Source organism: Phaethon aethereus (assembly GCF_964289735.1).
Source record: "Phaethon aethereus genome assembly, chromosome: 14".
Taxonomy (NCBI): domain Eukaryota; kingdom Metazoa; phylum Chordata; class Aves; order Phaethontiformes; family Phaethontidae; genus Phaethon; species Phaethon aethereus.
In genome coordinates, this window is record NC_138590.1 from 15,284,507 (window position 1) to 15,312,249 (window position 27,743).

General features: G+C 50.0%; 2 protein-coding genes across 3 annotated transcripts in view; one reads left to right on the forward strand and one right to left on the reverse strand.

Annotated features, from left to right (window-relative positions):
• The window catches only part of MGAT4B (alpha-1,3-mannosyl-glycoprotein 4-beta-N-acetylglucosaminyltransferase B), a gene marked incomplete at its 5' end in the record, with an annotated part of 52,567 nt that extends 35,366 nt beyond the window's left edge, over positions 1-17,201 (forward strand). Inside the window, 14 exons of one of the 2 annotated variants that reach the window (XM_082006159.1) lie at positions 1,265-1,444; positions 2,142-2,282; positions 3,126-3,259; positions 5,856-5,902; positions 8,028-8,141; positions 8,578-8,653; positions 9,032-9,146; positions 9,905-10,035; positions 13,015-13,122; positions 14,076-14,269; positions 14,665-14,743; positions 15,206-15,293; positions 16,282-16,394; positions 16,482-17,201. In XM_082006159.1, the coding sequence (XP_081862285.1) occupies positions 1,265-1,444; positions 2,142-2,282; positions 3,126-3,259; positions 5,856-5,902; positions 8,028-8,141; positions 8,578-8,653; positions 9,032-9,146; positions 9,905-10,035; positions 13,015-13,122; positions 14,076-14,269; positions 14,665-14,743; positions 15,206-15,293; positions 16,282-16,394; positions 16,482-16,505 (1,544 nt within the window). In that variant the 3' untranslated portion in view covers positions 16,506-17,201. Of the gene's footprint in view, positions 1-1,264; positions 1,445-2,141; positions 2,283-3,125; positions 3,260-5,855; positions 5,903-8,027; positions 8,142-8,577; positions 8,654-9,031; positions 9,147-9,904; positions 10,036-13,014; positions 13,123-14,075; positions 14,270-14,664; positions 14,744-15,205; positions 15,294-16,281 lie in introns of both variants that reach the window. The other variant, XM_082006158.1, reaches the window with a different exon arrangement.
• A 1,400-nt stretch (positions 17,202-18,601) lies between these two features.
• Positions 18,602-26,919, reverse strand: LTC4S (leukotriene C4 synthase; the record flags this gene model as incomplete). The annotated part of the gene is made up of 5 exons (XM_082006190.1): positions 18,602-18,746; positions 19,018-19,099; positions 19,973-20,043; positions 21,949-22,048; positions 26,862-26,919. 5 exons carry the CDS (start codon positions 26,917-26,919, stop codon positions 18,602-18,604), a joined length of 456 nt encoding a protein of 151 aa, XP_081862316.1.
• Positions 26,920-27,743: the final 824 nt, after the last annotated feature.

The window sequence follows — 27,743 nt, forward strand, 5'->3', positions numbered from 1 at the left end:
GCAGTATTTTTGGTCGTTAGATCTTCTGGTCCTGTTTGGGCTAAGGGTCTACTACTCAGCGGATAAATCTGTTCTGGGTGTAGTCCTGTGAGTTATAGCCTTACTGAAAACTTACTGAAAACATGAGCGACCACAGATAAAAGTGTATTTTTAATGAGCAGTTTCATTAATTATAGGGTAAAAAACAGCCCAGGAAGGTTCATTAATGGCTAACCAAATCCACTCCCAGCTGTTGTATAGTTAGTTCCAGCTGAAGGCTCTCGATAGTTTTATTGCTTAAAAAGGGCATGGTGATACGATGTTGTTTCAAAATAAAAAGCTTTATTACCTTATCAAAAGCTTCTTTTTTATATATTACATTTATGATGCATCATTAAGATGTGTATCCAAACACTTGGATTTATATAAGCATCCAGGCAGCTATTGCTGTGTGATAGTCTTTATCCTGCCTTGTTTCTGAGAGCTTACATTCCCCAATCCCTTTTGGCTGTTAGAATTTGGGACTCTTTTCTGAAGCTGGAAGAGGTGCTTTGCTCACCCTCGTCTCATCTCGGTGCAGAGCGGCCCTTGCCAGCATCTCACTTTCCATCAGTAGGCGTCATCTGGGAGATGCCCCTTCTGGAGAAGGCCTTCGAGATGCTGTCCAGGGGGTCTCCCGAACTACCCACTCGAACACCCTTTGGTGTGTGCTCTTAAAACTCTTTCCTTTTTCATAAGGGAACCAAAGCGAGGAGCAAGACAATTAAAAATAGTGATATTCCCTGGGTTTGTCATGGCTTTAAGAGGCCATCACCACCAGTGCTTTCAGTTCTTTTTCACTGGACTCCAGTTCCCCACTGCTCACTTCAGTGGTTGCCATCTCTCGCACTCAAACTTCAGGCGCTGCAGAGAGATGCAGAATATTGCTCATAAAATTGATGCCAACAGCTCACTCCCCTTTTCCAAGTATATAGTGAAGAAGAACTACCATGCAGCTTATTTTTTGCTGTGTACTTTGGTCACAGAGAACCAGGTCGTATTTCTATATGACCCGGAAACCCAAGTTAAAGAGAAAAATGTGAGTAGCTTTTTAATTGTAGTTTTGCAACTTAAACCACCCTCTCTCCCACGCAATCGACGGGTGCGTGCCGGACCACAGCTTCCTAAAGCCGTGTTTTAAGGATTGTGGAGGTCAGGGAGGCATGAGTGATGGGCATCACTTTTGCGGCTTGAAACCCGTCAGAGTGCAGAGGAGAAAGCTTCTCTCTTTCTTTTCCATCTGCAGGTGACGTTGTGGACATCTACCAGCGGGAGTTTCTTGCCCTCCGGGACCGACTGCACGCAGCCGAGCAGGAGAGCCTGAAGCGCTCAAAGGAGCTCAACCTGGTCCTGGAGGAGATCAAAAGAGCGATCTCGGAGAAGCAGGCCCTGCGGGATATAAACCGGACCTGGAGCAGCTTATCTGGTGAATAAACAGAGAAGTTGAGGATCTCGGGCTGTTTTGAAGCAGTTGCTAATAAGGAGGTAGAGAGGTGTGCGTGCGTGTGCGTGTGTGCAGGGCTGCAGACAAGGACGTGCTCTTCTCTCCCCCGGCGCGAGCAAACTGTGGAGTTCAGAGGGACTTGGGAACTCTTAAACTCCTGTTTAATTAGAGGTGCATATGCATCATTATTAAACATTGAGATTTGCCTCTGCTGAGGATATTTGCCAATTTGCTTGCTTACAAGCTTTTTTTTTTTTCCCTTGCAATTCATACATGCCATTTCCTATGGCTGTATTGAATCCATATGGAAAATGGGTATCCGAAAAGAGAGGGAGGAAGGAGTTAGGCTGGCTGAGCACCCCTCGCCAATTTATTTATTCTTTTTTTTTTTTTTAAGTTGCTCAGTTGAAGAGAATCGGATCTCTGCAGAAAGATCTGATTTGACCTTCATTTGATCTTCATTCTCCTCCCTCCTTCCCAAATATTTTGGGACTTCTTTAAGGCCCTCATGGCTCCTGCTGAACTTTAATTGGGTTTGTGGTAACATGTTAAAGGTTGGCCTGATTTTTTATAACCCAGCAGTAGTCTCGGGTGGCCAGGCTGCTCTAAAAAGGCTTTTTGCCTTGCAGTCTCTTCCTACCTACCGTTCCTTGCAATTGATTCCCTTTTCCTTTTTAAGACGAAACCAAGTTAAAACTGTGGAATATCACCAACAAGAATGTGCTGCACCTTCCCACCATCTTCCATCATTTACCACATTTGCTGTCAAAGGAGAACAGTCTGCAGCCAGCCGTGCATGTGGGACAGGGGCGCACTGGAGGTAAATGGGAATTAGTGCTGCTTCTGGTGCTCTTCGTCATCTTGGTGCCTGTCCCTCCCCTTTCCTCCGGGCCAGGCTGTGGTACGGATATGAGCAGGACTGGAGGAACGGCTGCATGCATCATGCAAGCTTCCTTGGTATTGTGGCACGCGGGGTGGGTAAGCCATGTCACATCTGTGAGTATGGGGGAGAGCTGTCTGTGCTCTTGACTGGCACTAAAATGTTCTTGATGCTTCTGCCAGATGTTTTTTGCTGCTTTCCATCTCCAGAGCGCTCTAGACTTGGCCTGGAAGGTCGTCGGATGAAAGCACAGTTTGCAGGGTGCTTCGTGGACACTCTAACCAGTCTTAGGAGACAAATCCCATCTGGAGTAGGACTTTGGGTACTAGATGATTCGCCCCTGCTCCCAAATCCCAACCCAAAGCCAAAGACCTGACTTACGCCTCCTAAACTGAAGTGCTTCTGGCCATGGGAGGGGTTTGGAGAACAAGGGTTGTCTTGAAGTTGCCGTTCACAGGCTGAAAAAGCCCCTAGGAGGGGTCAGGGTTTTGGGTGTTTCCTTAGGGATCAGTCTTTCAGGGAAAAAAGAAAGAGTCTATCTGACTGCTCTGGGTGCCCTGCCAGCCTGGCTTACTGGAGTGCTGCTGGTTGGTACTGGGCTGGGGGACAGGAATATGGGAACCCTACATGGCCCAGCCATCTACCAACCTGCTGATCACTACTGGTTTTTGATGATGGAGCGTGGCACTGAGCAGGTGAACCACAAGGCAGTCATGGGAGCAGAGCAACGCATCTTGTCCCAGCAAAGCCCAATCTCTAAAATCTCTCCTTGGCCCTGGGCAGTGTCCGTTGTGATGGGAATCCCCAGTGTGAAGCGGGAGGTGCATTCCTACCTCACCGACACTCTCAACTCCCTCATCTCAGAGCTCACTCAGCAGGAGAAGGAGGACTCCGTCATCGTCGTCCTCATTGCTGAGGTAAGACAGAGCTTTGCCTGTTTACCCCATTTCCCTGACCCCCACCCCACCCTGCTGCCTGCCAAACTCTTGCCAAACAGGATGGCTGCCCAGCTGGAGGCCAGCTCCGCCGCTTGCCGGGGCAGATGCGCCCAGCGTCGGGCTGCCGTCTGACCAGGATCGTTAGGTGCATCCTGCGCAAAACGAAACACTGGTTGGGCCAGAGAGGGTCAGGATGCGAGCAGGCAAATGCTCGCAGCTGCCAGTGCAGCGTGTACATTTCTCTTTCTGGTCTAAATCGTGATGGCTCTTGCAGGGTGTTTGTGTGGTTGTTCCCAAAATGTGCTGGAGCAGCCCCGGGGCTGCGTCTGGGGGAGCTCTCAGACCGGCTCCTGAAGCAGCTTCATTTCTCCATGTGCCTGTCAGACAGCACTAACCCCCTCTCCAAACCCAAGAGCCCACTGATTTGGGGCTGAGACTCATATGATGCCTCTTCTTACTGGTGTCTGGAGCCCAGAATCAGTTGCTGAATCCAAGGGCTAAAAAGCTTTGATACATTAATCTGCAAGAGCTGCTTTTATCTACAGTTTAGATGGTTATTTTTCTCCATGGCTTTCCCCTCAGGATTTTTTTCTTGAGCCTGGAGTGCATTTGTCTTCATTTCCAGAAATCCAGTGAGAAAGATAAACCTCAGTGGCATGCTGCTGGGAGAGGAACAAAGATAAATGTCTGGGTTTGCTGCCTGTTTGCCCATAATTTGACATTTTGAGTAGCATTTGGCTTTTGGGTCCCTGGCTGGCATTTTGTATAAGGAGAAGGTGTACACAGATGGGTGCAGCCCAAAGTGCCCAGGACAAGGTTTCATCCTGGCTGTCATTTCCCTTTGAGCCAGGACAGAGTTGATGACTGTTTGCACAGTGGGTGAGTGAAAGCATGAGAGGTTTTAAGCAACTTGACCAAAAACATCTTCTGTTTAGGGCTGCAGCAGTATTTTTTTTTTTTTTTTAGTTGATTTGAAAATAGGGTGCACGCTGTGATGGCAGCACCTGACTATCCGTGTGTATGTGTGATGGGAGAAGTGAACACCAAAGAAATTAATTCTGATACGATGAAGTGCAGGAGCACACGTGCCGTAGCCCAGTAACAACGATGGTAGTTGTTGCAAATCACCACCATCATGGTCCTCTTTTGCCGAGCTTGCTCTTGTAGCTACACAACATCTTCCTTCCATGCAAGTGTCAGCCACCGCTGTGCCTTCTCTGCCTCTTCCCAAAGTGTTTCTCAATGTACCTGCACTTGGCGTGGCTCATTAAGAGCTCTTCAGGCATGGGATAAAGAGTAAATAGTGGAGGTGGTGTGAACCTGGAGCGGACGCTGGGTAATTTGGAGACTCAGGACAACGAGTGGAGCAACTGAATGTCCTTTTGGGATAGGGACTTCTCATTTCCGCGTGCAATGGCTAACCACCCCGGCTGTCATCCACAGCGGCCGGGCTGCCTGAGAGAGCCGGGGGCTCCTCGGCTGGCGGAGGAGAGCCCTGGGCCGAGCTGGCCGGCTCGGCTGTCACCAGCCCGCTGTTGGGGTGACAGCTGGGCACTCGGAGCGGAGCTGCGTGTTTGCTCCCAAAGCCAGGAGCATCTTTCCTGCCTTTGTTTTTCCTGTTGCTGTTTTCTTGGCAGCACCAGGGTAAGAAATCAGTCCAACACCAAGAGCCTGAGCCCTGTTTGGGAAAGGGACCTTTTTGCTCCCGAGAAAACTCTCTCTTGTCACCGTTCCAGTGTGGAAGCGCTGGCCTCAGCTTATGACACGCATCCCCAGCATCTCACTTCTCACCTCCATCCGGCACTGAGCGCAGCGGCAGCCGGTCCCAGCTTCTGCGACGCTGCGTCTGCAGATCCGCCCGGGACGCACAGTCCCGTGATCCATACAACCTCCCAAAACAATGCTGCCACCAGGAAACAGGCACAGCGTTTGCTCCTTGGTCTCCTGCCCTTTGTTCTTGGATTTTGTTTTCCCAGTCACTCTGCAGATGCTTTCTGTCCGGTGCCTGTCCCTGTGTTTGCATTTATCTCGCCAGCAGATAGCGGCGTGCGGCACTGCTGACCTTTCCCTCCCAACTGTTACAGGTTGCCAGGTTGATCGTGGGAACAAACTGTTGGTTTAGGAAGAAAAGCATCGAAATAAACCTGAAATGAAAAATGCACGCTTAGATATAGACCCCTCTTTTTCACAAAAGGGGTGGAGATCCTTTTCTGCCAAGAAAGGATGAAAGACAGCACGCATAGAGAAGAAGAAAAATAGCCCAGGAGTTAACACTTTGCGCAGACGCTGGGCGCTGGCAGGGGCCGAAGTGCCAGGAGAGCACGGGGTGGGGGGGAAGCTGTGCAGCATCTTGAGTCCTTTGGGGTCCTTTTGATGCCTTTGGTTTACACTGGCCACAAAGGAGGGCTCCTAGGAGACTATCAGCATGGGGAGCAGTTAAACTGGATAAAAGGAGGCATGAAGATGGTAAAGAGGTGCTGACAGTAGCCCCAGGGTGTGTTGGAGGGGATTTCTGAGCCTACTGGGGCACAGGCTGAGGCCGAAGGATCTAACGCTGCTTATCTTCTGTTTTCAGACGGATCCGCAGTACACAGCCGGAGTGGCAGAAAATATCAAAAACTTGTAAGCACTTCCAAATGACTACGGCAGTACAGTCTGTGCCTGTAGCAAGGCCAGGGAACGGCTTCATTAAGGAGAAAATACACGCTTTTCTGCTTCCCTTTTGTTTTGGTTTTTTTGGTTGTTTGGGTTTTTTTCTATTCTTAAACTCCGGGCTGTCTTTGCTATTGCCGCTTCCACTTTCTGCTTGTTCTAAAATGCCTCCCATATGTAGCTTCCATTAAGCTGCTTTGCGCTGGCGGTATTTAACGCACGTGGTCATGCCATTCCGTTTTGCTCTTTCTGTCCTGTGGCGTTGCGAGAAGGTGGATTATTTAGGTTTCCAGCGATCCTGGCAATTGTTTCTGTGGCTAGTGCAGCCCTCTACCTGCCCTGCGGAGTCAGAGCAACTGGGCAGCGTGGTGAGCACGCCCAAATGCTCCTGCCTTATTTTATTTTAAAATCCATGGTCCATTTTTCTTCCTGCTCCAGCCCATTTGTTTTACCCTTGTTCTAGGCGCTAGTTAACATTTGTCTCTCAGGCTAGCAGCTATTTATATCCCGGAGTCTTAGTGGTTTTTGCAGCTTTGTCTGTGGCTGTTTAGGCAGAAGCTGGTGACAGATTATTAACTGTGAGCCGGTCCAGGCGTTAACAGCATCAGGCTCAGAGGCAAATGAAAAAGGTGGTGAGAGAAGAGGCTGTGACTCCCGTCCAGCTCCTGCGATTGCATGTTTCCAGAGGATCGCAGCCGCCATAAGAAGGAGACGCGAAAGGGCAGCGCATCCTCCCGGCGCCCCGTGTCCCCGAGCCAATGATGGGAGAGGGGCTGGGATGCGTGCGGGAAGGGTTGCGTTCCCGGGTACGTGCAGAAGAGCTGAAACAGAGCCCTCCATCTTGCTGTGCAGGAGCTGGCAGAGCTCCCCTCCTGCTGCCTGCTGGCAGGAGGACGCACTTATCGGGGGATAATGGACTGATTGTCCGATGGATCCTGATGAAATTACTGGACGCTGCTGCAGAGAGTGCTTCTGCATAGAAGGCCTGAAACTTTAATTGACTTAATGATTTGCTTTCTTGCTGTCCCCCTCTCCAGTGCCTCCTGCCCTTCCCTGATTCACTGAAATTATTTTTCTTCCAAATTGAATTGAGGTGGTGTGGGGCCAGAGCAGGCTGAGCTCATATTGCAGGAGGGAGAAAGCTGTTGCTGCTTTGCTACAGGTTTTGTCAGCTCAGTGAGAAGTTTCTGTTTCACTGCTGCCTGAGGAAGGGAAGATTTGAAAATGTTAGCTGAAAATCTTGCCAGTCCTAAGGAGGGAATAAGGAAGGGAAAGATAAGTGAGAAGTTTTTGGCAATCTCGCTGCTTTGTCTCTCCTCTGCCCCATCTCCTGTCCTCCAGGCTCTGCACAAACAAAGGAAATCAGCCTTGCACCAAATGTTCTCAAAAAGGCGGTATAAAAATAACTGGTTTTCCCGCTTATCTCTCACAGTTACAGTAATCTCTGGCTATTGCTTGCAAGGCTTTTGTAGGTACCCGTTTTTCAGATGGGCGACTTTTTTTTTCCTGTTTGAGTTTGATTCTTTAAAAGGTTCTTAATTGCATTATAGGGAAAATAGATGCTGATTTTATCAGCGTAAGGGAACTAGGTAGAATTCCTGCTGGCTGTCCTAACTACAGCACAGCAGTGTTTTAAGTAACTTATCAGAAATGCATAACATAATCTCTGCAAAATGGCGTTTAATTACTGATGCATTTAGAAAATCTCTAAATGCTGGTAATGCCAGCAAGTCCTTTTTTTGGGGCACCAGTCTGCAAGTGTGTTTAATTCTGTGGAGAGTACATGGTGCTTGCAGCTGGTCTTTAAAGCTGACCTCTGTGTGCGGGAGGGAGGGAGGAGGGATGCTGGGGGAGAGCACGCGAGTGTGGGACTATTGGAGACCGTGGGAGGGAGAGAGCAACTTTAAAACTCCGTGGTAGTCCCTGCTGTTGTCCTTTGGTGAGGCCTGAAAGTGCACTAGCTGCTGGGGAATTTTTATCTTAAAGGCTGTATTTTTTGTTTGGTTCTGTGGCTCAGTGTTTAACCAGTGATTTGATCTATGAAATGGTGTGTCAGACATGGAGGTGTTTGTTTACGGCTGCTTTTCTCCCTCAGATTCCCAAAGGAAATACACTCAGGTCTCCTGGAGGTAATTTCCCCATCTCCACATTTCTATCCTGATTTCTCCCACCTGCGGGAATCCTTTGGGGACCCCAAAGAAAGAGTCAGGTAAGAATCCATGAACTTAAAAACAAGCAAGCCCCGAATTAAGTGCGTGCAGCATCCCCCCCCCCAACTCCAGCAGGGAAAGCTCTTCTGCAGGGCCAGGAGGGGCGCTTAAACTTGCTTTATCCAAGAGCTAGAAGGACGTGGAGGGGTGGGGTATGAACTGGTGCCAGCTTTGCAGGGCTTGCCTTGTGCTGCGATGTTTCCATCACTAAGCGAAGGGGCCATTTAAACCCAGATGATGTTCATTTTGGAAGTCCCTGAGTTTTCCGGTAACTTTTAGCTGACCAGTTTGAGACCAAAAGAGAGAGGCTGTGTGCCATCCTGCTCTCCAAGAGCTGTGTCACCTTCCCAGCCTAAACCCACCCTCGGCTGGCTCCTCCGAGCTGCCCGGTGTGCCGGGAGAGACCAGCGCTCCCATCGTGTTTGTCTCTTGCAGGTGGAGGACGAAGCAGAACCTCGACTACTGCTTTTTAATGATGTACGCCCAGTCCAAAGGCATATATTACGTGCAGGTAGGTTTGGTGCTGGGGGCAGAGGGGAGATGGGTGTACCTGTGAGTTCACTGTGGCTCATACCCAGCTGAGAGAGGGCAAACAGCATGTCCAGTTGCGTGATGCAGCAGAGTGGGAGCAGGTTTTAACCAGATATGTTCAAAAGCTAGATTTCTAAGACGCTTTAGACTTGGAGACCTCACACCTAGGGAGAGTAGGAATCCGTGTTTCATTTACCTGTTAGATTGGGTGAGAAAAATCTGCTTGGAGAATCTTCCAAAATAAAACTAGGTCTGTGCCAAAGCTTTCCTCCAGTCTAGGGCGTGATTGCTCTGCATAGAGAGGCTCTTACTGGAACCTGGATGGGTCATTGGCACTAAGTGTCCTTTCCTCTTGCAGCTGGAGGATGATATTGTGGCCAAACCAAACTATCTCAGCACGATGAAGAACTTTGCCTTGCAGCAGCCCTCCGAGGACTGGATGATCCTGGAGTTTTCTCAGCTGGGCTTCATTGGTAACGTTCTCCCCTGCTCACCCCAGTCCCATCAGGCACGGGCGCAAGTGCCTGCTGGTTCTTGCAAGCACTTATGCTGTTGGTCCAACAAATTGTGCCCACGAGATGGTAAAATGCTTGGACTTGATCCCTCCCTATTTTTGCAGTGACCCTTGTGTTTGCACAGGGGAGAAAGATCCTCACAGCTGGTACTGCTGATACTCACTTTTAATAAAAATAAACCTGGTCAGTGGCCCAGCCGACAGCCAAACAGCTTAGACGTGACCAGTAGCTTTTACGCTGGATGGGATCTGGAGTTGCCTAAGAGTGTGCAAAAGGAAGTTTACATCAGCACAGAACTATTTTGGGAACGGCAGTACATGGTCGCAGTAGCAGCTTGATCTGTTGTTTTGGATGCTGGTTTGACTGGCTTAAAACTTGTAGTTTTTGGGACAGGAAATGGTCTGTCCTGCAGCTAGCTGAGTGTTTTTCATCCTTATTTCTCCCTACTGAATGGAAGAGTTTTAGACCTTTTGATACCGTTAGACCTGTGAGACACTAATGCTTTCTAATTGTGCGATGAATATTAAATCCAGACTGTACTAGCAATGCCAGCAGTACTGCTATGTAAAACAGGGCTGCATGCTGTCTCCTTTATGTAGAGAGAGATGGACTCATCCAACCTCGGCAGCCCAGTCTCCCAAGTTTTTTCACCCCAGCTGTCATTCTTGACCATTTCATACCGTAGCTGCTGTCTTCTCTCTTTCTTTGTGCTGTAGGGAAAATGTTCAAGTCTCTGGATCTGAGCTTGATCGTGGAGTTCATCCTGATGTTCTATAAGGACAAACCCATTGACTGGCTGCTGGATCACATCCTTTGGGTGAAAGTCTGCAACCCTGAGAAGGACGCAGTACGTAAACAACCTCTGTTGAAGGGAAACCTTCTGTTGTGTGTGGGAAAATGTACACTAGGTACATCCTCTGTGTCTCCAGAGGATCTTTTCTGTGAGCTCTGGTGCTAACTGACTTTGAACCGAACCGTGCCGTCCCTGAGGACCGTGCCGCAGGGTGTCCTGGCGGATTGTGTAAGCAAAGACCTGGGAGTACAGGCTTTTGTAATCTGCAGCTGCCAGAAAAGGCATTATTTCTGCATCTAAGCACTAACAGGGTATTCTTCCTCCAGTCCTCGAGGAGGGTAGCCGTTCCCTGTTCTTCTGTGGTGTTTTTCATTCCGGTATGCTTCTCTCCCTGAAGCCATTCCCCGCTCGCTGACTATAACCCCAGAATAACCCTTTGGCTCTGGGCTCGTGTGCTGCACCCGCCTGGAGCACGCATGCAGGCTGCCGAGACAGCTCACCCCAGATGACCCAAGAGCAAGCCCGTCGTGCGTAGTGTGCCAAAATGAAGCCAGAGCACGCAAAGCTCTTGCCGGGTGCAGAGAGGTGAAATGGGCTCCGTTTTCATGCTGCCATCTTATTTGCAGAGCCACGTCTGCACGAAGCCTTGCAGGCAGCAAGTGGAGGTTGTGTTTGAACTCCCATCGGCAGCAGCAGCGAGGGGCAAAAGCGAGTGGGAAGGGCAGAGGAGGAGTGTGTGTGACAGCAAATGTAAGATGAGCTCACCACCAGATACTCTCCTGTCTCCTCTCTGAACATATTGTATTTATTCATACACTCGTTCGCCCTCCTCCTCCGGCACAGAATGAGCAGCGAAGTCCCCGTGCAGAGCTTGAAGCTAGTCACTTAGGACAGACCTCATGGCCACAACTACTTTGTGGTGGCTAATGCCAGAGCAAGTGGTCACTCTGGGGATAAATACCGTATCTATGTATTGAGGGGGACAGGGCATCCTCAGGGCTCTGCAGAATTGGGGCAAGGATGTGGTTTAATTTGGCCTGATCCCTGGCAGAGGCCATGACATGGGCTCCAAGTCCCCCATGTGCAGCAGGACCAGCCTCAGATGATGTCCATCCTGTCCTCCTGGCAGTTCAAACCATGTGCTCAGGTGTGACAGAGCAGTCCCCAGGCCTGTCCAGCCACCCCCCAGGGTCCTCACAGCCATGGGCAAGGCTGGGGTGGCAGGATGCTGGCATGGAGCTGGCAATGATGCTGCTGTCTGTGTTGCCCTGCTTCAAAATCTTCAGCTTGAGCATTGATTAAATGTAGATCCTGCTGTGCAGGATCGTCTTCTCCTTAGCTCATCTTCGCTCATCTTCTGCCTGGTGAAGCCAAGGTTTTCCCAGGGGAAACTGCAGACCTCTTAAATGTGTTGCCTTTTTAAAATTAACCTACTTTCCGTGTGGATTTCTGGCTCCTTTCCCTCACTGTTTGCATGATTAACTCTGCACTGCACCCTTTCAGACGTGACTTTCCCTTGTAAATCCCACTGTGCAGACTCAAACTGGTAGCGGGGAGGATTTGTCTTTTTGATTGAAAGTTTGTTTGACCTGAGCTTTTGGTAAGTGTTTTGCCTGCTCTGGATATATTCTGTTCTTCCTTTTTTAACTTCACCTGGGGTAGAGCTGTGTGAAAGGATGACCTTGTTACCACCAACTGAGCCATTCCCCCTTTTGGCTCGACTGAGATGACGCTGCTTTCAGCAAATGATTCTTTAGCAGAAGGGGAAAAGGGGAGGAAGAGAAATCAGGAGATGCTGTAGCTCCCTCTGTTCCCCTTCCTCCTCCTCTCCCCATCCAGAGTGAGATCAGACCTGATGGGATTGTGTTGGGGGCTGCTGGCAATGAGTAGGGTCTCTCCTATTAGCATGGCTAGTTTTAATTTTCTAATGTAATGTGAGCTGGATTAGGGGATTATCTCCTCTGCAGCTCGCAGGGGTCATGCCTGGAATTTCCCAGCTCCTGGCGCGGTGGCGGTGGCCTGTGCGGGCAGCCCGTCGCGGGGGCTCGGTGTGGCTGGCTTTCCCCGCTACGCGCTGCCTGGCGCCAGGCAGCCGGTGACGCAGCACCCGGCAGCGGGATTTCTGCTGGGGTTGCTCTTGGGTGGGAGGTTGTGAGAGCAGATGGTAATAGAGGTGTGCATGTGTTTCTTGTCTTGGAAAAAGCAAAATTCAGAAAACAAATACCCTCTCCCTCCAGTTTTTAACCCTGCGTTTTTGTCCTGCTCCCCCAAACCGAAAGAAATGAAATAATATTTTTTAAATGTGAGTTCTTGTCTCCATGCTCCCAGTGTTTTTCCCCTTTGTCCTTTATTCCTTCTTCATCACCCCTGTTCCTCCAGCCCTCAGAAAATCACTGGCTGGATCAGAGTTGCATCTCCACGTTTATTTACGTGGTGGGATGGGTGTGGAACAGTCAAACAGCTCAGACAGTAGCACGTGCCATACATCTGCCTAGCAAAGTCTGCCAACAAACTGAAAACTCTGCCTGTCTGAAAAGAGCCTGCAATTGCTACCTGTTTGCTTAGGCTCTGATCATCCCAGGACTTACTGTACCTTCAGACATCGGTGATCCCGAGCTCTGAGTTGTAGGAAAAAGATTGTCGTGATAAGCCAAGGAAAAAAGAAAGAAAATTATCTGGCTGTCCCTACCTGACGGCACCCAGAGGAGATTTGCTGAGCGTTTGCTAAGCTATGCCTGGCAAGGAGACATTTGGCACTTAAACCTGGGCACTCCGGCTGCCCAGCAGAGCCTGACGGGTGACCGGCTGAGAGTCACGGTCAGGTTCCTCTGGCGTGCGGTTAAAAGCCCTCTTGCCAAATTAAAGCCAAAATAACACATAGGCATATGTGTTACTGCCTTACAACACAGTAAGGCATAGAGATGGAGAGGCAGGGGTGTTTGTCATTCCTCGTGCCCTCGTCCATTCCTCTCGTGGGTCACAGCTGACTGCAGAGGTTTGAGCACGGGGCACTGCAGGGTTGTCTTGTTTCAGAAACACTGCGACAGGCAGAAGGCAAACCTGAGGATCCGCTTCAAGCCCTCGCTCTTCCAGCACGTGGGAACCCACTCCTCCTTGGCTGGGAAGATACAGAAGCTGAAGGTGGGTACCAGCTGCCTGCCCAAGCTGCAGGCAGCCTTTCTGCCAGGCCTGGCCTGCAGGCACCTGGGAACTGGCTGATTTTGGGGTGGGGACATCAGTGATAGCAACTGGTGGGATGGTGGCAGCTGGATTTTTGTGCAGGTTGTGTTTTATTCTGAATTACAGTGATCTTATGTAGCTCCTACTTCTCAGCATGGCAGTGACATGTACCAAGAGTTGCTGCAGGCTTTTAAGCCTTGGTACTGGTCCTGGCCACCCATTCTGAGTGCTGAACCATGGTCTGGGCAAGTGATTTCGAATCATCGAAAAACCCTGGAGAGATGACTCCTGGGTTGGTCTGACTTCCTTCCCACCCCGCTCCTTATTCCTGGGATTTGCTGATAGCAAACTAGAGCTTGCTGCGTAAGAGCTTAAATTGTGTGTATTCAAACATCAACAAAATCCAGCTTCCCACAGCTGTATGTGCAGGACCCATAGACACGCGTCCATGGGCGGTGCTTAGTCCTGTGTCTGTCCAATCCCCAGGTAAATGGATGGTGTAATGCAGTTTGTGTCGCAGCGCAGTGCCCGTCAGGCTGTGTAATCCAGTCATTTTATGCTATCGTCAGCCTCCCAGCCACCTTCTCCTCAGGTGTAAGGACTGTTTGCAGAACTCATGGGGCAGGGACGTGCGTTCGGGCACACTTGGACAATGAAAGGCTCTTCGGTGCCAGATCAGAGTGCAGAGCAGTGGTGCTTCTCTGTGCTGCCTCCCCTGAAGTTATGTCCTCCTGGGATCCAGCCACACATTGTCCTGTCTGGTGCCTTCCCTACATCACTTCCATCCCTCATCCTTCTGCACTGTGCAAATCAAGAGCTTTGAATTTGTGGTGCCTTGGTGCTGAGACCCCTGTTCCTCATGGGCAAGAGCAGCTCATGACCCTTTTCTGCCCTTTTGCTTTCCGCCCACCAAGGACAAGGACTTCGGCAAGCAGGCCCTGCGGAAAGAGCACGTCAACCCTCCCGCGGAGGTGAGCACCAGCCTGAAAACCTACCAGCACTTCACCTTGGAGAAGGCTTACCTGCGGGAGGACTTCTTCTGGGCCTTCACTCCCACTGCTGGAGACTTCATCAGATTCAGATTCTTCAAACCGCTCCGCATCGAAAGGCTAGTGCCTGGGGAGGGGCTGGCAGGGGAGGACGTGGGGACAGCCTGGAGCATGTGGAGACACTTTCTGTTTGATCTTCTGGCTCTTGGTGAATTTGCTGCCTGTCTCCTGCTTGGCTGCCCAGGAGGAAGGAGCAGTGCTCTTCCAGGGGGATGATAACTTGACCATTTTTTGGTGGGGCCACGTTTGCCAGAGCCCTTTGCTTTCCTGTGCTTGTGAGCAATCCATACTTCAGCTAATGTGGCGCAGAAGGGCTCCTTCCAAACCACGTGCCTGTCAGCTTTTTGGGAAGGTGCCTGTTAGATTGAGCTGTTTGGTGGTTCAGCTGGGGTGAAAGCCGTCATGTACCCCCTCAACTCAGTGTGGGCTTCCGTGGCTTTGGTCTCTGTCACAGGTTCTTCTTCCGCAGCGGGAACATCGAGCACCCAGAAGACAAACTCTTCAATACAACTGTGGAGGTTTTGCCGTTTGACGTAAGTGTTTTATGGAGAATTATGATGGGGGTGGAGTGGGAAGCAAAAGAGGTTTGAGAGAAGGGAACTGTTTAAAGCCGTCAGGAAAATCTTTACAAGAATCAAGTGCCTTTGCGAGGTGCTGGCTGGGAGCCAGGGGGTCACGCCTGGTGCGGTACCACCTGGGGAGCGGGGATGCTGTGCTGAGCAGTCGCGATAGGAGCCATCCGTGCCTGCAGAGGGGATGCTGAGATGGATGGGGCAGCTGCAGAGGAGGGGATGGAGCCAGGATGGTGCAGTGGGAGCAGCAGCATGAGGGCAGCAAATGTCCTCTTGTTTTGGGGCATGAGGCTTGGGATACCAGGCAGGGGATGAGGTGCCAAGGGCTGCTGGTGGGGGCAGCTCCAAGGCTGCTGCTGTTGCGTCGGGCTTTTGGTGGCTCTTGCCTTTGAGCCTTTCACAAAGCTCCTTTCTTCCCCACAGAGCCTGCAGGCAGATAAGGAAGCCTTGCAGGAAGGAAGAGGCCCAGTTGTCAAATACCGCAGGACGCCGGATGGCTACATCCAGATAGGTACAGCAGGGCGCGGGGTGGTAAACTGTCCGCTGGGTTTGATAACATGGCCCTTATCTTCACCTTCAAGTGAATTGAGACCCTTAGTGCTGTTTGCTTGGCAAAGAGTCATTTCTGCTTGCCAGGAACCAGATTGGAACAGGATTTAATTGTCACTGTCTCCGCTCCTCCACTGCCCTCCTTCCCCTCTTAGTAACTGTCCTCTTTGGGTAGTTTTCAGGCCGACATTTCTGCCTGTCTCTTCTCAGAGCTGGGACCAAATTATTCAGATTATCCATTTGCCTAACCTGGCATTGAAACCCTCCACTGCGGGTGATTTCACGCTCTCCCTCCACAGCCTGTCTCGTACACACGCCCCTTGCAGCTTGGACTTTGCCTCCTGCCACCTGAGCTTGTTTTAGTGCTTGTCCTGCCCTTGGACAAGACAAGTGATTGCAGCCTACAGGGACCCGCTGGTGCATGGTAAAGCCCTGGTTTCCCTGCTAAGACTTCTTTTTTTTTTTAAATAGACAAATAAAAGAAAAATTCCCTGGCATGCCTAGCTTTTTGCCATTTCAGCATTCCTTGGCATGCTGTCTGTTTTCTCCCAGTTGCATTTTCAAAAAGAAAAAAAAATCACACCCAAAAATGGAACCTCGCAACAGACTGAGACCTTGCAAGCACTACGGCTATAAGACTTGCCTCCATGGCGTGGATCCTGAACCGACATTTGTCTCTTACAGGACAGTGCTGCTGCCAGGCCACTCGGCCCCCTTTTTGCCCAGCAGTGTTGTGTAGCCAAATACTCCCCATTTTGTTTTATTTAGCTGAATTTTTGTTCCCCTAAGTGTTGCATTTCGCACTGTATTGATGCCCATGCTGCTGTTTTTCAGCTCATCTCATGTCGGGGAGCTGTGGGCAGGCGGCTGCCATGGCTGCTCGTGGTTCCCTCAGCGGGGCTGGCTGCCTGGGGACCGTCCCCGCATCACCCGTGTGCTCTCCCCACCAGGCTCCTTCTCCAAAGGCGTTGCAGAGGGCGAGGTGGACCCGTCTTTCGGGCCGCTGGAGGCCATCAGGCTGTCCATCCAGACCGACTCCCCAGTGTGGATCATCTTGAGCGAGGTAAGCAGGGCTTCGTTAGCTGCCCGGGCCCGGGGCTCCGCGCTACCTCCCCTGCGTCCCTCTCATCCCAGCCCTCTCTCCTTTCAGATTTTTATCAAAAAAGCAGAGTGACACGGAAGGGTGGACACACGTGCGGATCCCCGGTCCTGCTCCCTCCCCTCCCGCTCCCTCCTCCCCGCGGCGCCTCGCCCGGGCACAAGGACAGCCATGCCGGCGAGGCGCCGGCCCGGCTGCCGGGAGACGGCACACGCCGACAGGCCTCGGCAAACGGGCTGCCGGGCCGGCAGCACCGTCCCCAGCCGGTACTGCGGGGCCAGGACGTCGTCTTCTCCAGAAGAAGAGCATAAAGCAAAAACCAATATCCCGTGCAGAGGGCTGGTTTGCTCCCCGCGGCAAGGCCCGGGCGCTCCCTCAGCCCCTCACGGGTCGCACCGATGCAGGGGACAGTTTGGGGTCGGGATGAGCTTTAGTAAATGTGGGGACTAAAAGCACCTTCAGCCCAGGACAGGGAATTGCTGGCTGTATTTGCGGACAGAGAGGGACTTGGTCGCATTGGGTCCTGCCGGCTGACCCCGCAGGCGCGCTGGGATGGAGACGGCCAGAGACCGAGGTCTGCCTTGCCTTTGCCCAGGCAATGGTCTTGGCCACAGCTGAGGATTAAACGAGGGTGAAGACTGACCCTCCTTTGGCAAAGGAGGAACGAATCCGAAGGGGTTGGAGCTACGAGTATGGCAGGGAAAACAAAAAAATAAAACACGCCACACTGTGCCTGCCAGCATTGAACACAGCCCCTTAACTCACGGTGAAGTCTCCAGTGTCTTCATGCCTTGAGATTGAGTGCAGAAACCATCTTTTTAAATAACTATTTGAGTTATTGATTGGTGTGAATTTGGGGTGGGGGGATGGGGGGAAAACAAAGCAGAAGTAGCCCAGTTCAAAAATAGCCGGGATTAGTGTAAATCCCAACATCTCTTCAGCTATACACTGGAATGCATTATACTACTTTAATGTGCTGTATTTTTTATTATTGGATACATTTGATTTTTCAAGTACATCTATATATATATAAATATACAAAATAATGTGCACTGTAATAAAAGCTAAATTTAAACCTTTGGCGCAGTGGTGAGAGTCACTCGCAGCAGGGAGACACGTGCTCTGGCTCTGCCCACCGGTTCCCCACCCCAGGACAGTGGGTGTCCCTGGGGGCCAGGCCCAGCTGGAGCCCCTACACCCCAAATGGAGTCATTCCTCAGCACTCACCAGCACCCAGTACTCCCAAAGCACTGCTCATGCTGGGGAAAGCACTTAGAGCAACTCAGTGGGAGACTGGTATTTTTTCTCCAGCATCACTGGAGCCTTCATCAGCTTTCCAAAAAAAGAAAGGCAGGTCAGCTCTTTCCTTGGCAGGGAGCAAGGAAGGTGCTTGTACCTGAGGGTACACTTGTGGAACAGTTATCTTTCTTTGAAAATATATCACTTTTTTTATTCCCACATACAACTTAGCAAGGAGCTGCCTGGGTGATGCCTGCTTTAGTTACCTGCAAACCCTGAGTTTGCAGCAGAGGTTGAAATCTAGAGAGAGGACAAAGTCCTACTGGTGGGTTGGTGACGAGTGACATCAGGGGCCAGTCAAGATCATTCCAATCAAAGCCCAACACAGACAGTAGCATTTGGACTAGAGTCAGGCTTTCTCCCCAAAGTTTGGATAAGGTTTTAGACAAGTTTACCCACCCTTTCAAGTTAGTTTCAGTTGCAGCTGCTTTTCCCACACAACCCATTCCCCTAACCTTTGGGTGTTCTCACCTCCAGTCCCCAAGCACCTTTGACAATCACAGGTGATTTCTGAGAAAAGGAATTTATTTGTTGTATATCCATGGTGTGATCCTTCAACATAGATCATTACAGCAGTAAGGAGTGACAACAGCGTATGGGTCGACCGGTGCTCCTCAAGGCAGAGCCAAAGGCGTTGGAGGTGTTAGAGCAGACAATGCTACAAAACCTGGCTGTGAAGCCCAGCGGCAGGGGTAAGGCTGGGCAGCACGTGCCTTCTGCAAGGGACATTATTTCTGAAGAGGGGAGCTTTGCAAGCAGAGGAGTGCCAGCATCCACCTCCCGTCAAAGGTAAGCTGGGGAGATGCTCGGTCTCTGACCATACCTCACGCCGAGGGCGAAGAGGGGGTTTTGGGAGAGTGGCTTGGCCCCACTCACCAGGTGCTGAGCAGCTGGAGGGGCCGCGCCAGCGCTGCCATCCACGCGGAGCGGGGCAGCAGGAAGTGTGCCAGGAGCCCGGCCACCGCCAGCGCCAGCAGCAGCCAGAGCAGCCGGGCGCTGGCGTACAGCGGCCCCAACCTGTGTGGGGAGAAAAGACCGTTGGACACCGCCAGCTGACCTCGGGCATGACGCGTGCTGGCGGGGGTTGGTGGCCCCCAGGCTCCTTCAAGACTGAGCCAGGGCAGCGGTGGCGTGGCCACGAGCGCTTGGGGCAGGCGGAGCGGAGAAGGAGGCGACGAAACCTGCCTTCAGTCCCACACGCGGGAAGGAAACCTGCCCCGGGGGCCACATCCTGCACCAGCCTCCCTGGGTTGGTTTGGGGTGCCCGCAGCCCCAGCCGGGTACTAACCGTCCTTGCGCAGCCAGCGCGTATCCCTGGAAGTACTTGAGGCGGGTGTAGAGGTACAGCAGCCCACACGCCGCGGCCACACCTGCGGAGGAGAGGGCAGCCGAGTCCTGATGGGGCGGGGGGTCCCCAGGTGCTGCCGGAGCTCTGTCACCCATGCCCCCCCCCCCCCCCCCCCCCCCCCCCCCCCCTCAATGGGGGCACAGCCATGAGAACCAGACACAGAGGGACTTGGCTTTAAAATGCTGTGGGAGTTTAAATGGGTTTTCTTCCTTCCCTTTTTGTGAAGGATGAACCTCTCTACCCCTGAAGTTTCCCTGGACTTGGGCTTGCAATGCTCCCTGCCATGGCCCTTCCTTGCACCTTCCCGGCGGCAGCAGCCAACTCCCCTAAACCTGCTTGGTAGGGGCTGGATGGTGGGTGACTAAGGGTTTGGGTTATGGCTTCTCATTCTGACCTAGCCATTTGAGTATCGTCTTGCAGCTCAGCTTCAGCTTGCAGCTTCCCCGGCGCAGCGGGAAGCAGCAGTCTCGGAAGCAGAGAGCCACGCTGCCCCGGCCACCACGCGCCAGCCTGACCTTGACCGAGGGAAGCAGCGTGCGGGGTCGGCTGGGCACTGGTGGAGGAGCGCGGGCTGCCGCTGCTATCAAACCTCTCCTCCTGGCCAGAGACCAGCGTGGCTGCCACCAGCAGCTTCATGCAGGCTGGAGTTGGGGTGCTCCTCGGTCCATCTGGCCAAAGACGAACGTTGCTTTTCCCCAAGTAACAGTCTCACAAGTACAGAGAGGACGTACTTGAGTTGCAACGGGATTTAAATTGAGATTTTTTTTGGCTTAGAATAGAATATTTCAGTTGGAAGGAACCTACAACAATCATCTTGTCCAACTGCCTGAGCAATTCAGGGCTGACCATGTGGTGCATGTGGTTTGGGTTGGGGTTCCCCCCGCACCCCTCTTACCTTGATGGAAGAAGATGCCAGCAACCCAGAGGAGTGAGACGAAGATCGGGAAGTACTCTGAGCAATTCGCCCTGGTGAGAACCAGAGAGGAGAGTTAAAACCGACCAGAGATGAGAGTTAAAACCGCATCCTCGTAGGTCAGTCAGAGACCGGTTAACCGAGGCCAGAGAGGTGAGCTGGAAACGCACATTGGAGCAAACTGAAAGCGCCGATAAGAGACATTGCTGTGCTGTGCTGGAGAGAAAGGGCCTTTTCTGTGACCAAGGACACCCAGTATCTGTATTTTAGAGAAGAAAAGCACCCAAACAAAGCACAGCCTTCACCTCACCCGCATTCATGTGGACCCTGCAACAACGAGCCATGGCCACGATGGAGATTTATCTTTGCCGGACCCTCAGCAGGCTCCGTCCTCCGCCCGCACACAGTGCCTTCAGAGACATCCAGTGCAGCTGCGGTTCAGAAGCTGCAAGGGTAGAGGTTCCCTGACATCGTTTACGGAGCGTTCTCTTCCCCTTGGATGAGCACAGCTCAAATTTGGGTGTCACACAAGTTATGCTCCAAGAAGGAGCTTTCTCCCAGATGTAATCCAGCAGAAGGGAAGGTGATCAGATCTGCAGCCAGGTTTTCTTCCTTCCTTTTTCTTTTTCTTTTAGTGACAAAAATAGGGATTTTCTGCAAGAAAGGATGATGGGAGCTGTGCTATTAAAGATGATGGTTTTGTTTCTCGATTTCTCCTACATTTTACCATTCCCTAGGCAATTGAATCTTACTTTTGGCCAAAAATTTACCAAGCCTCAGGGAATGGAGCCAGATTGGGAGCTGGAAAAAGTCTGAAGAACCTTATGCTTCAAATGCAGTTCGAGCCTCAGCGAGGGGAGGCTGCCAGGTTTCCACGAGTGAGTAATAAATCAATAACTTTCTTACTTTCTTTTTTTTTTATTTTACTATATCAAAACAAATTATCCATTTGTTTTCTTTCTCACAGGGAAAAGAATAAAGGGAGGAAAAAGCCCACAATGAAGAAATACCTTCTCAAACTCAAGTTCCCTGAGGTCTGCTCCTCTGCAGAACATAGCGGAGAGCTTCCCGATACGCCACAGCCCACAGCACGACTCGGTTAACGCACAGGCCAGTATTTAATTAAAAGCCTCATCAAGAGCTGCCCAGCCAGCCAGGGCTGATGCCTCCCATGCAGGCTGGCCTTCCACTGCATCGCAAAAGCACCGAAGCGGGGGTTTTTGTCAGTCCACAAATGTTTCCTGCAAGCTGGCAGGGAAATGCAGCTGCTTTTTTCAGGATTTAGTGCCATGCTCAAACTACCCTCCGAAGCAGCTCCGGCCAATTCCTTTCAGTCGCTTATGAAACAGCACGACTGAGATGAAAGACGGAATCTGGTGCTTGCTGGAAGCCAAAGGGATCTGTGAACGTTTCCAGTTTAGCTCCAGCATTGCGCTCTCCATAGGAACAGAGGAAAAAGCAACAGCCCTCGGGATGGGCCCGCAATGCCGACTTTCACAGTAAAACGGCTTAAAAAAAGAAAAAAATTAAAATGTCCTCATAGCTGGTTCTGCCAGCAAAGCCCTTTGCTTCAATTCAACAGCAAAATCTTACAAGCAAATATTAGGTTATTAATATAGCTTCAGCTACTCTTACAGTTTGGAGCCAGCATTACTATTAAACTTAATGATTATAATGCTTTAGTGCTCAGCACCTCTTCCATACAGCCACTAATTTGTAATTTGGCTGCCTGTCACGGTGCCAGAAGGAGGATTATCATGGATGGACAGAAACACCCAGCCAAAGTGCTCCAAATCAAAACTCAGACTTCTGCACGCAAAGCATTAAAAAAAAAAAATTCTAGTATCAGAAGCAATAAGTGAAAAGGTGACTTGAGGGTGACTTCAGCCTTCCCTGGTAGTGACATTTGACTTGAATCGTATCCGGATGGAGTTACCAGAAAAAAGTCAAAATCTTACTGAGCTCTGAAGATCCGCTCAAATTCAGGGTGACCTGTTGTCTCGGGAGGGGAGATCTTGTACTTCCGTCGGGCATAGATCACCTGCAGTGCAAAATAGGCTAAAAAGAGAACATCACAGGAAGGGTAACAGTCCAGCAGCATTTTATTTAGCCAAGCTTTATCTAGCTTAGAATCAAGCAAGCGGTTAGAGGAAAAGAGATGATATTGTCTAGATCCATAGTCCAGGGCTGTTCACACACGACCTGGAATAAATGTGCCTTTTATTTCAGGCTCGGTACTTTGAATTCAGATTTGGTTATCCTAGCAGAGCACGTGTACCGCGGAGCTGACGTGCTGGCTGGTGCTTTGCATAGTCTCACGCCCAGCGTGCAGCAGCAGAGCCCGTGGTGCTGCTCCTCGACAGATCAAACCCGCCCAGGAAGGCCAGCAACGCACACGGAAACCTTGCAGAGTCCACATCCCACCACAGAATTATGATTTTTTTTTTTTTTCTTCAATCTTGCACTCTGTATTCGGAGTATCAGTACCCCCTCAGCCAGTCTGATGGGAATAACGTTTAACACCTCCCGCTACACCCAGCGGGCGCAAAGCTTTTGTACAAGGGTGGCACCGCGTCACCGAGCGGCATCCGAACTGCGAAGCACAAGCCAGTTAGAGACGCCTGTAACCGAGGCACGGCAAGGAAACGGGGAAGGGGGTGATTATTTCTTCCGCTTCGTTCCTGCGGGGTAGCCCCAAGGCTTGAGCAGCTCAAGGAGCAGACGCGCTGCCAGCGGCTGCCTGGGCCAAGTCCGGACCCAGGAACTAACTCTGTGTCTGCTACATCGCTCCCTTGAACATTTGTAAGGGACACGGAAAGTCACTTCTTAACGGTGAAAACTTGTTAACATGAAGGTTCGGGCTGTTTCACTATTTGAGGAAAGTTCTTACTCCCACAGGTGATTGCTGATGTTGCAAGGATTTATCTTTTAGGTGCACTACTGTGCTGTTGCCTTTATGGAAAAAGAAGATTTTTTTTCATATAAAAGACTACATTATAAAAACAATTACTTCGGTGGCTGCGGCAGCCTGCTGCTAAGTGAGTCACTTGGATTAGCAAGGTTTTAATGTAGCAACATTTCCAGAATGTTGAACAGAGAGACAAGGAGCCAGGCTGCAAGGACTGCCTTGTGGACTGTCTTACTCTAACAAAGAAGATAAAAGCAGAACAGCGGGAGAGAGAAGGAAAGGAGGGACAGATGTTGCAAGATTAAAGACAAGACAGATCTATGCATGCCTGCAGAAAAGCATTAGAACATATATAGAAGAAAAGGGAATTAGAAATGTAAATAATCTGATTCTGTGTGACCTGTGTGTTACACAACATGTTATCCACTTAAACACACAGACATTCATTTAAGAAAACATCCGCGTGTTCTAGTGTCTTAACCACCGCGTGCAGTGACCCACTTCTAAACAAGAGGTGCTGGGGGGGAAAGATGGGGAGGACCAGGTTTGCCCTTCCCCGCCCGAAGCACCCCGATTACGGTCGAGGGTGAGGATACCGTCCTGCCTGCGAGATGCGGCGGGACGCAGGAGCATCCCCTCTGGGAAGGCGGCTGGGTCTGCAGCAACGCACACCCGGCGACGCAGCGGCGGCTGGCAGAGCCCGCGGAAAAAGATGACGGCAGCGTGACCCGTCCCGTTACCTTCACGTCAGATAAACACATCTCTCCTACGCAACTGCCCTGGCTTTGGCTGGGCTAGAGTTAATTTTCTTCCCAATAGCTGCTGTTGTGCTGTGTTCTGGATTTAGGATGAGAATAATGTTGGTAACACACTGATGTTTTTAGTTGCTGCTGAGCGGCCAAGGGCTTTCCATCGTCCCGTGCGCTGGGCTGCCAGCGAGGGGACTGGGGGTGCACGGGGAGCTGGGAGGGGGCACAGCCAGGACAGCTGACCCAAAGGGGCCCAAGGGATATGCCGCACCATATGACGTCACACTCTGTATATAAACCGGGGGAATGGGCCGGGGAGGCACCGCGGCTCGGGAACTAACCGGGCATCGGTCAGCGGGTGTCGAGCAGTTGTGCTGTGCATCGCTTGTTTTGTATATTCGTTCATCATTACTATAATTGTTTTTATTTTCCTGTCCCATGAAACTGTCTTTATCTCAACCCAGGATTTCTACCTTTCCCCCCCCCAATTCTCTCCCCCGTCCCACTGGCATTCGCAGGGGGAGCGAACGGCTGTGTGGTTCTTTCAGCTACCTGCTGGGTTAACCCACAACAGCAACTATTTAATGCTCTGAGAGTCTCATCCCAGCCACCTCTCAACAAATGGACTGAGCTAAGGCTACTGCATAGTGTCTTCATCCCATCTGCACCCTTCCTAACGTAGCATCCTTGTGACTGATGGACATGGTAAGAATAATTTCAGACCCAACCTCTCCATCAACTCTATGCTTAACATCTTGCTTGTATACCGGGGCGAATATTCAGACAAGTCCTTCAACAGACCCCTTACGCTTAGGGATGGATAACGTATGAAACAACCACGCAAGAGCAGCGAGAGCCTTTTGGAGGGTGGCTAGCTGTCCTCCAAACCGGGTGTACGGGTGAAGCGTTGAGGATGAAGAATCACCCTCCAAATGCCATTTGCAGAATGAGGTGTTGGAAAAAACCACACTGCATAAGCCTTCTCAGCATGGACTTCTAGGGAAAAAAGATCAATCTACTCCACAGAGCCTTTAAAACTATTTTTTTTTTTTGTGATTCATGTCTCAAGGTTGAATTCCTCTGTGGATTCCCACATGGCTCACAGGGGCTGAGCTCTCTCTGCACTTTATTCCTTGGTAAAAGTACCAGCCAAACCTTCATTCTCTATTTGATTATGTCCACAAATTTGTCAAACCAAATCATAGCCAATATCTGCCACATTTGAGTGAACCTGGCCAACCAGCTCTGTGGGGACCGACAGACAGCGGCACTGCATAGGCTTTATTTCCTTTGAAGCCATAAAAAAAAGGGAATGGGGAAGAAACAAAACTAAAAAAACCCCAAACAACTGTGGTAGCATTGTTCTGCCCTCAGGTACAGCCTTCAACACAGGGCAGGGGCACATGCCTACAGAGCACTAAGCTCAGAGCTTTGCTAAACTGAGCATAACTAAATTAGAAAGGGGAAAGTTACTCAAAAGAATGTGGAAGCTGTGGGCTCCCAGAAAATTAAGAAAATAAAAATAAAAATCAACTACCCCTGTACTAAGGTCAGCCATTAAATTATGTCTCCTACATCAGGATGCGATGGAAGAGTATTTGTACGTATAGCGCACGTCGGTGTTTCAGTGCTCTGCCTCAGAATGAAGCTCAGATCCGTAACTCACGTACAGAACGTCCTTTCAAAACGTGCAAGAAAAGCTACTGCGCAGCTCTGAAGCAAAGTGACATTAACAGATATTTCTTACTAGTAGAGCGAAAGGAAATGTAGTATTTTGTAATTGCTCCTTGGCTTCCCATGCAGAGACCATAAAACGCAACTATTTGTCCGATCTAACGTAGATAAGAGGGTGCCAATGCTTGCTATTTATCTGCTGGCTTCACACCGATGTATAGTTTGCATAGCATGAAATTAAAACGCCTAAGGGTGCAACCTTTAAAAAACACTTGGAAGTTCTCATAAAGCAGTAATATTTGAGACAAATCTGCTATCTAGGGATTTGCTACTGAGGGTTTCCAAAGGGAAAGGGCTTAGCGACATTTCCATAACTCAGTTTCAAGTTTTCCTCACGTCTCTCTTCATGCATTAAATGCTCCCTCCCTCCCCACTTAGCTTAATAATAAAAAATGTGCAAGACAAAAGTATCTTCCATTTGTAGCTGCTGATAGTTCTTTGTAAATTGTTTGAGGGAAACTACTGATAATTCAGAAATCTTTAACTCTATTATTCAAGTAGCATATCTGTGTTTCAAATAACGCTTATATTAAGAGATTTATCATCTGATGGCTGAAGGTACCTCAGGCTGCTCAGAGATTCACAGCCATTTGTAAGCAAAGAGGTGCGATAGCTCCACAGTGAATTAATTCAGTAACAAAACACCCCCACAAACAAACCTTCTCTCATAGAAATGTGAAGGTTTTAATAAAACGGGGGCTCCGTCCCCACCCCAGGCAGGGGCAGCGTCCCCTTCCGTGACCCTCCTGAAGCCCAAGGGGGAGAAGCCTTTGCCCAAAGGACCCACAACAAAACACACGAGGTGGAGCTTGGCAACACTGCTTCTTTCTAAATGGTCTAAACCAAACACATCTATTTAAATTACGCGAAGTTGCCGAGTTTCTCTGAAGATGTCTGCATCTATTTCTGACCCAGAAGGGCTTGCAGCATTAGTTTCCAAATTACTGTCTGCGTGCTGTCAACTCATCTTGCCATCCGCTCCACGCAGCTAAGCTATATGAATTGAACACGTAGCGATACCAGTCACAGAAATACATGTGTACACCGCACTCTTTTCTATATACATACGATGTACTTCTATATACTGATCTCTTCATCAGCATATTTATTAACCTGCCTTTGTTTTGGCTATCGCCAGCCACTAACTTACAAATTACCTGCCAAAATTCAATCACAGCAAATATTTTAAAGACATTCTATTGTTGAAATTGTTTTAAGTTTAAAAGTAAAACTTATATTTCATACCCTTCTAGGATGCTGGCTTTGAGGCTTGCGCATCGTTTTAGTCCCTATTAAAGAACGAACGTGCTCAGGCACGACACTTCCACCATAAATGGCCAAACCTTTGTGTCATCTTACCACGTTGGAAAACAGCAACTTTCATTCCACAAGAGACTCCAAGCAAAATACAGGAACCAAGTTCCACAAAGTTTCATATAATCAGCTTAATGCTACCTAGCATTATATAAAGGACATTTACCTTGCTCCAGGACTCCCAGAACTGTGACAGTGGCCAGCAGGTCTACCTGATTTCTCATGTTGCTGGCTGTGGACCAAAACCCTTTCCAGGTGCGATGAGTACAGCTGCTCTCCGCTCCCCTCTCCCACCACTGCCCTACAACACCGCCTTCTCGCCGCTCTGCAGCGACACGCGCTTCCTCCACCACACATTAACTCTCCCCGCGCTGCGCCGTTTTCCAAAGCAGCCAGCCATCAGAAAGTGGCTACTCGAGTGCCTTCTGCTGAACTGCCCAGCAGCGCAAGTTTTGCAGGTGCAAACTGTGAAATCCCTGCGATTATATTTACAGGTTTTTGTACCATGATTGAATTACATATTGCTGGCAACCGAAAGATGATGGGAATTCTTCCAGCCCTTTTATTGCTACTTTTCATCAGCTCTAAAGCATCTAAATTATGTGCGAGGTTGTAAAAATTATTAACAAGCATTTACAAAGTAATGACTTGACCTTCTGCTCTTATTCCAAGTAGTGGAGTTGACCTCATGAAATATTTTCTGGACTTCATCTGGAATAACTTAATTCTGTTACTGGATTCTGAATTTTTAAAGAACATTCAGTTATTTTATCCTATTAATTAATACTGTAAGTTTACCAAATAGGAGTATGGTCCTTCTCTAGCACTCAGTCACTTTTTGTAGTTTTCTGGTGTTTTTAAAATTGTGTAGTACAAACCTTTTCCTGGCTAACGTACAAAATAAACGTTCTCAATTCAGAACGGATGGCAGCATAGGATGTAGAAACGCAGGCACCCTCAGAAATGTTTTACTGACATCAGAATTATAACTGTGAAATGTAAAGTTTGAAAAACAGCAGTATTTTAGCCCCAAATAACTTTTCTCCCC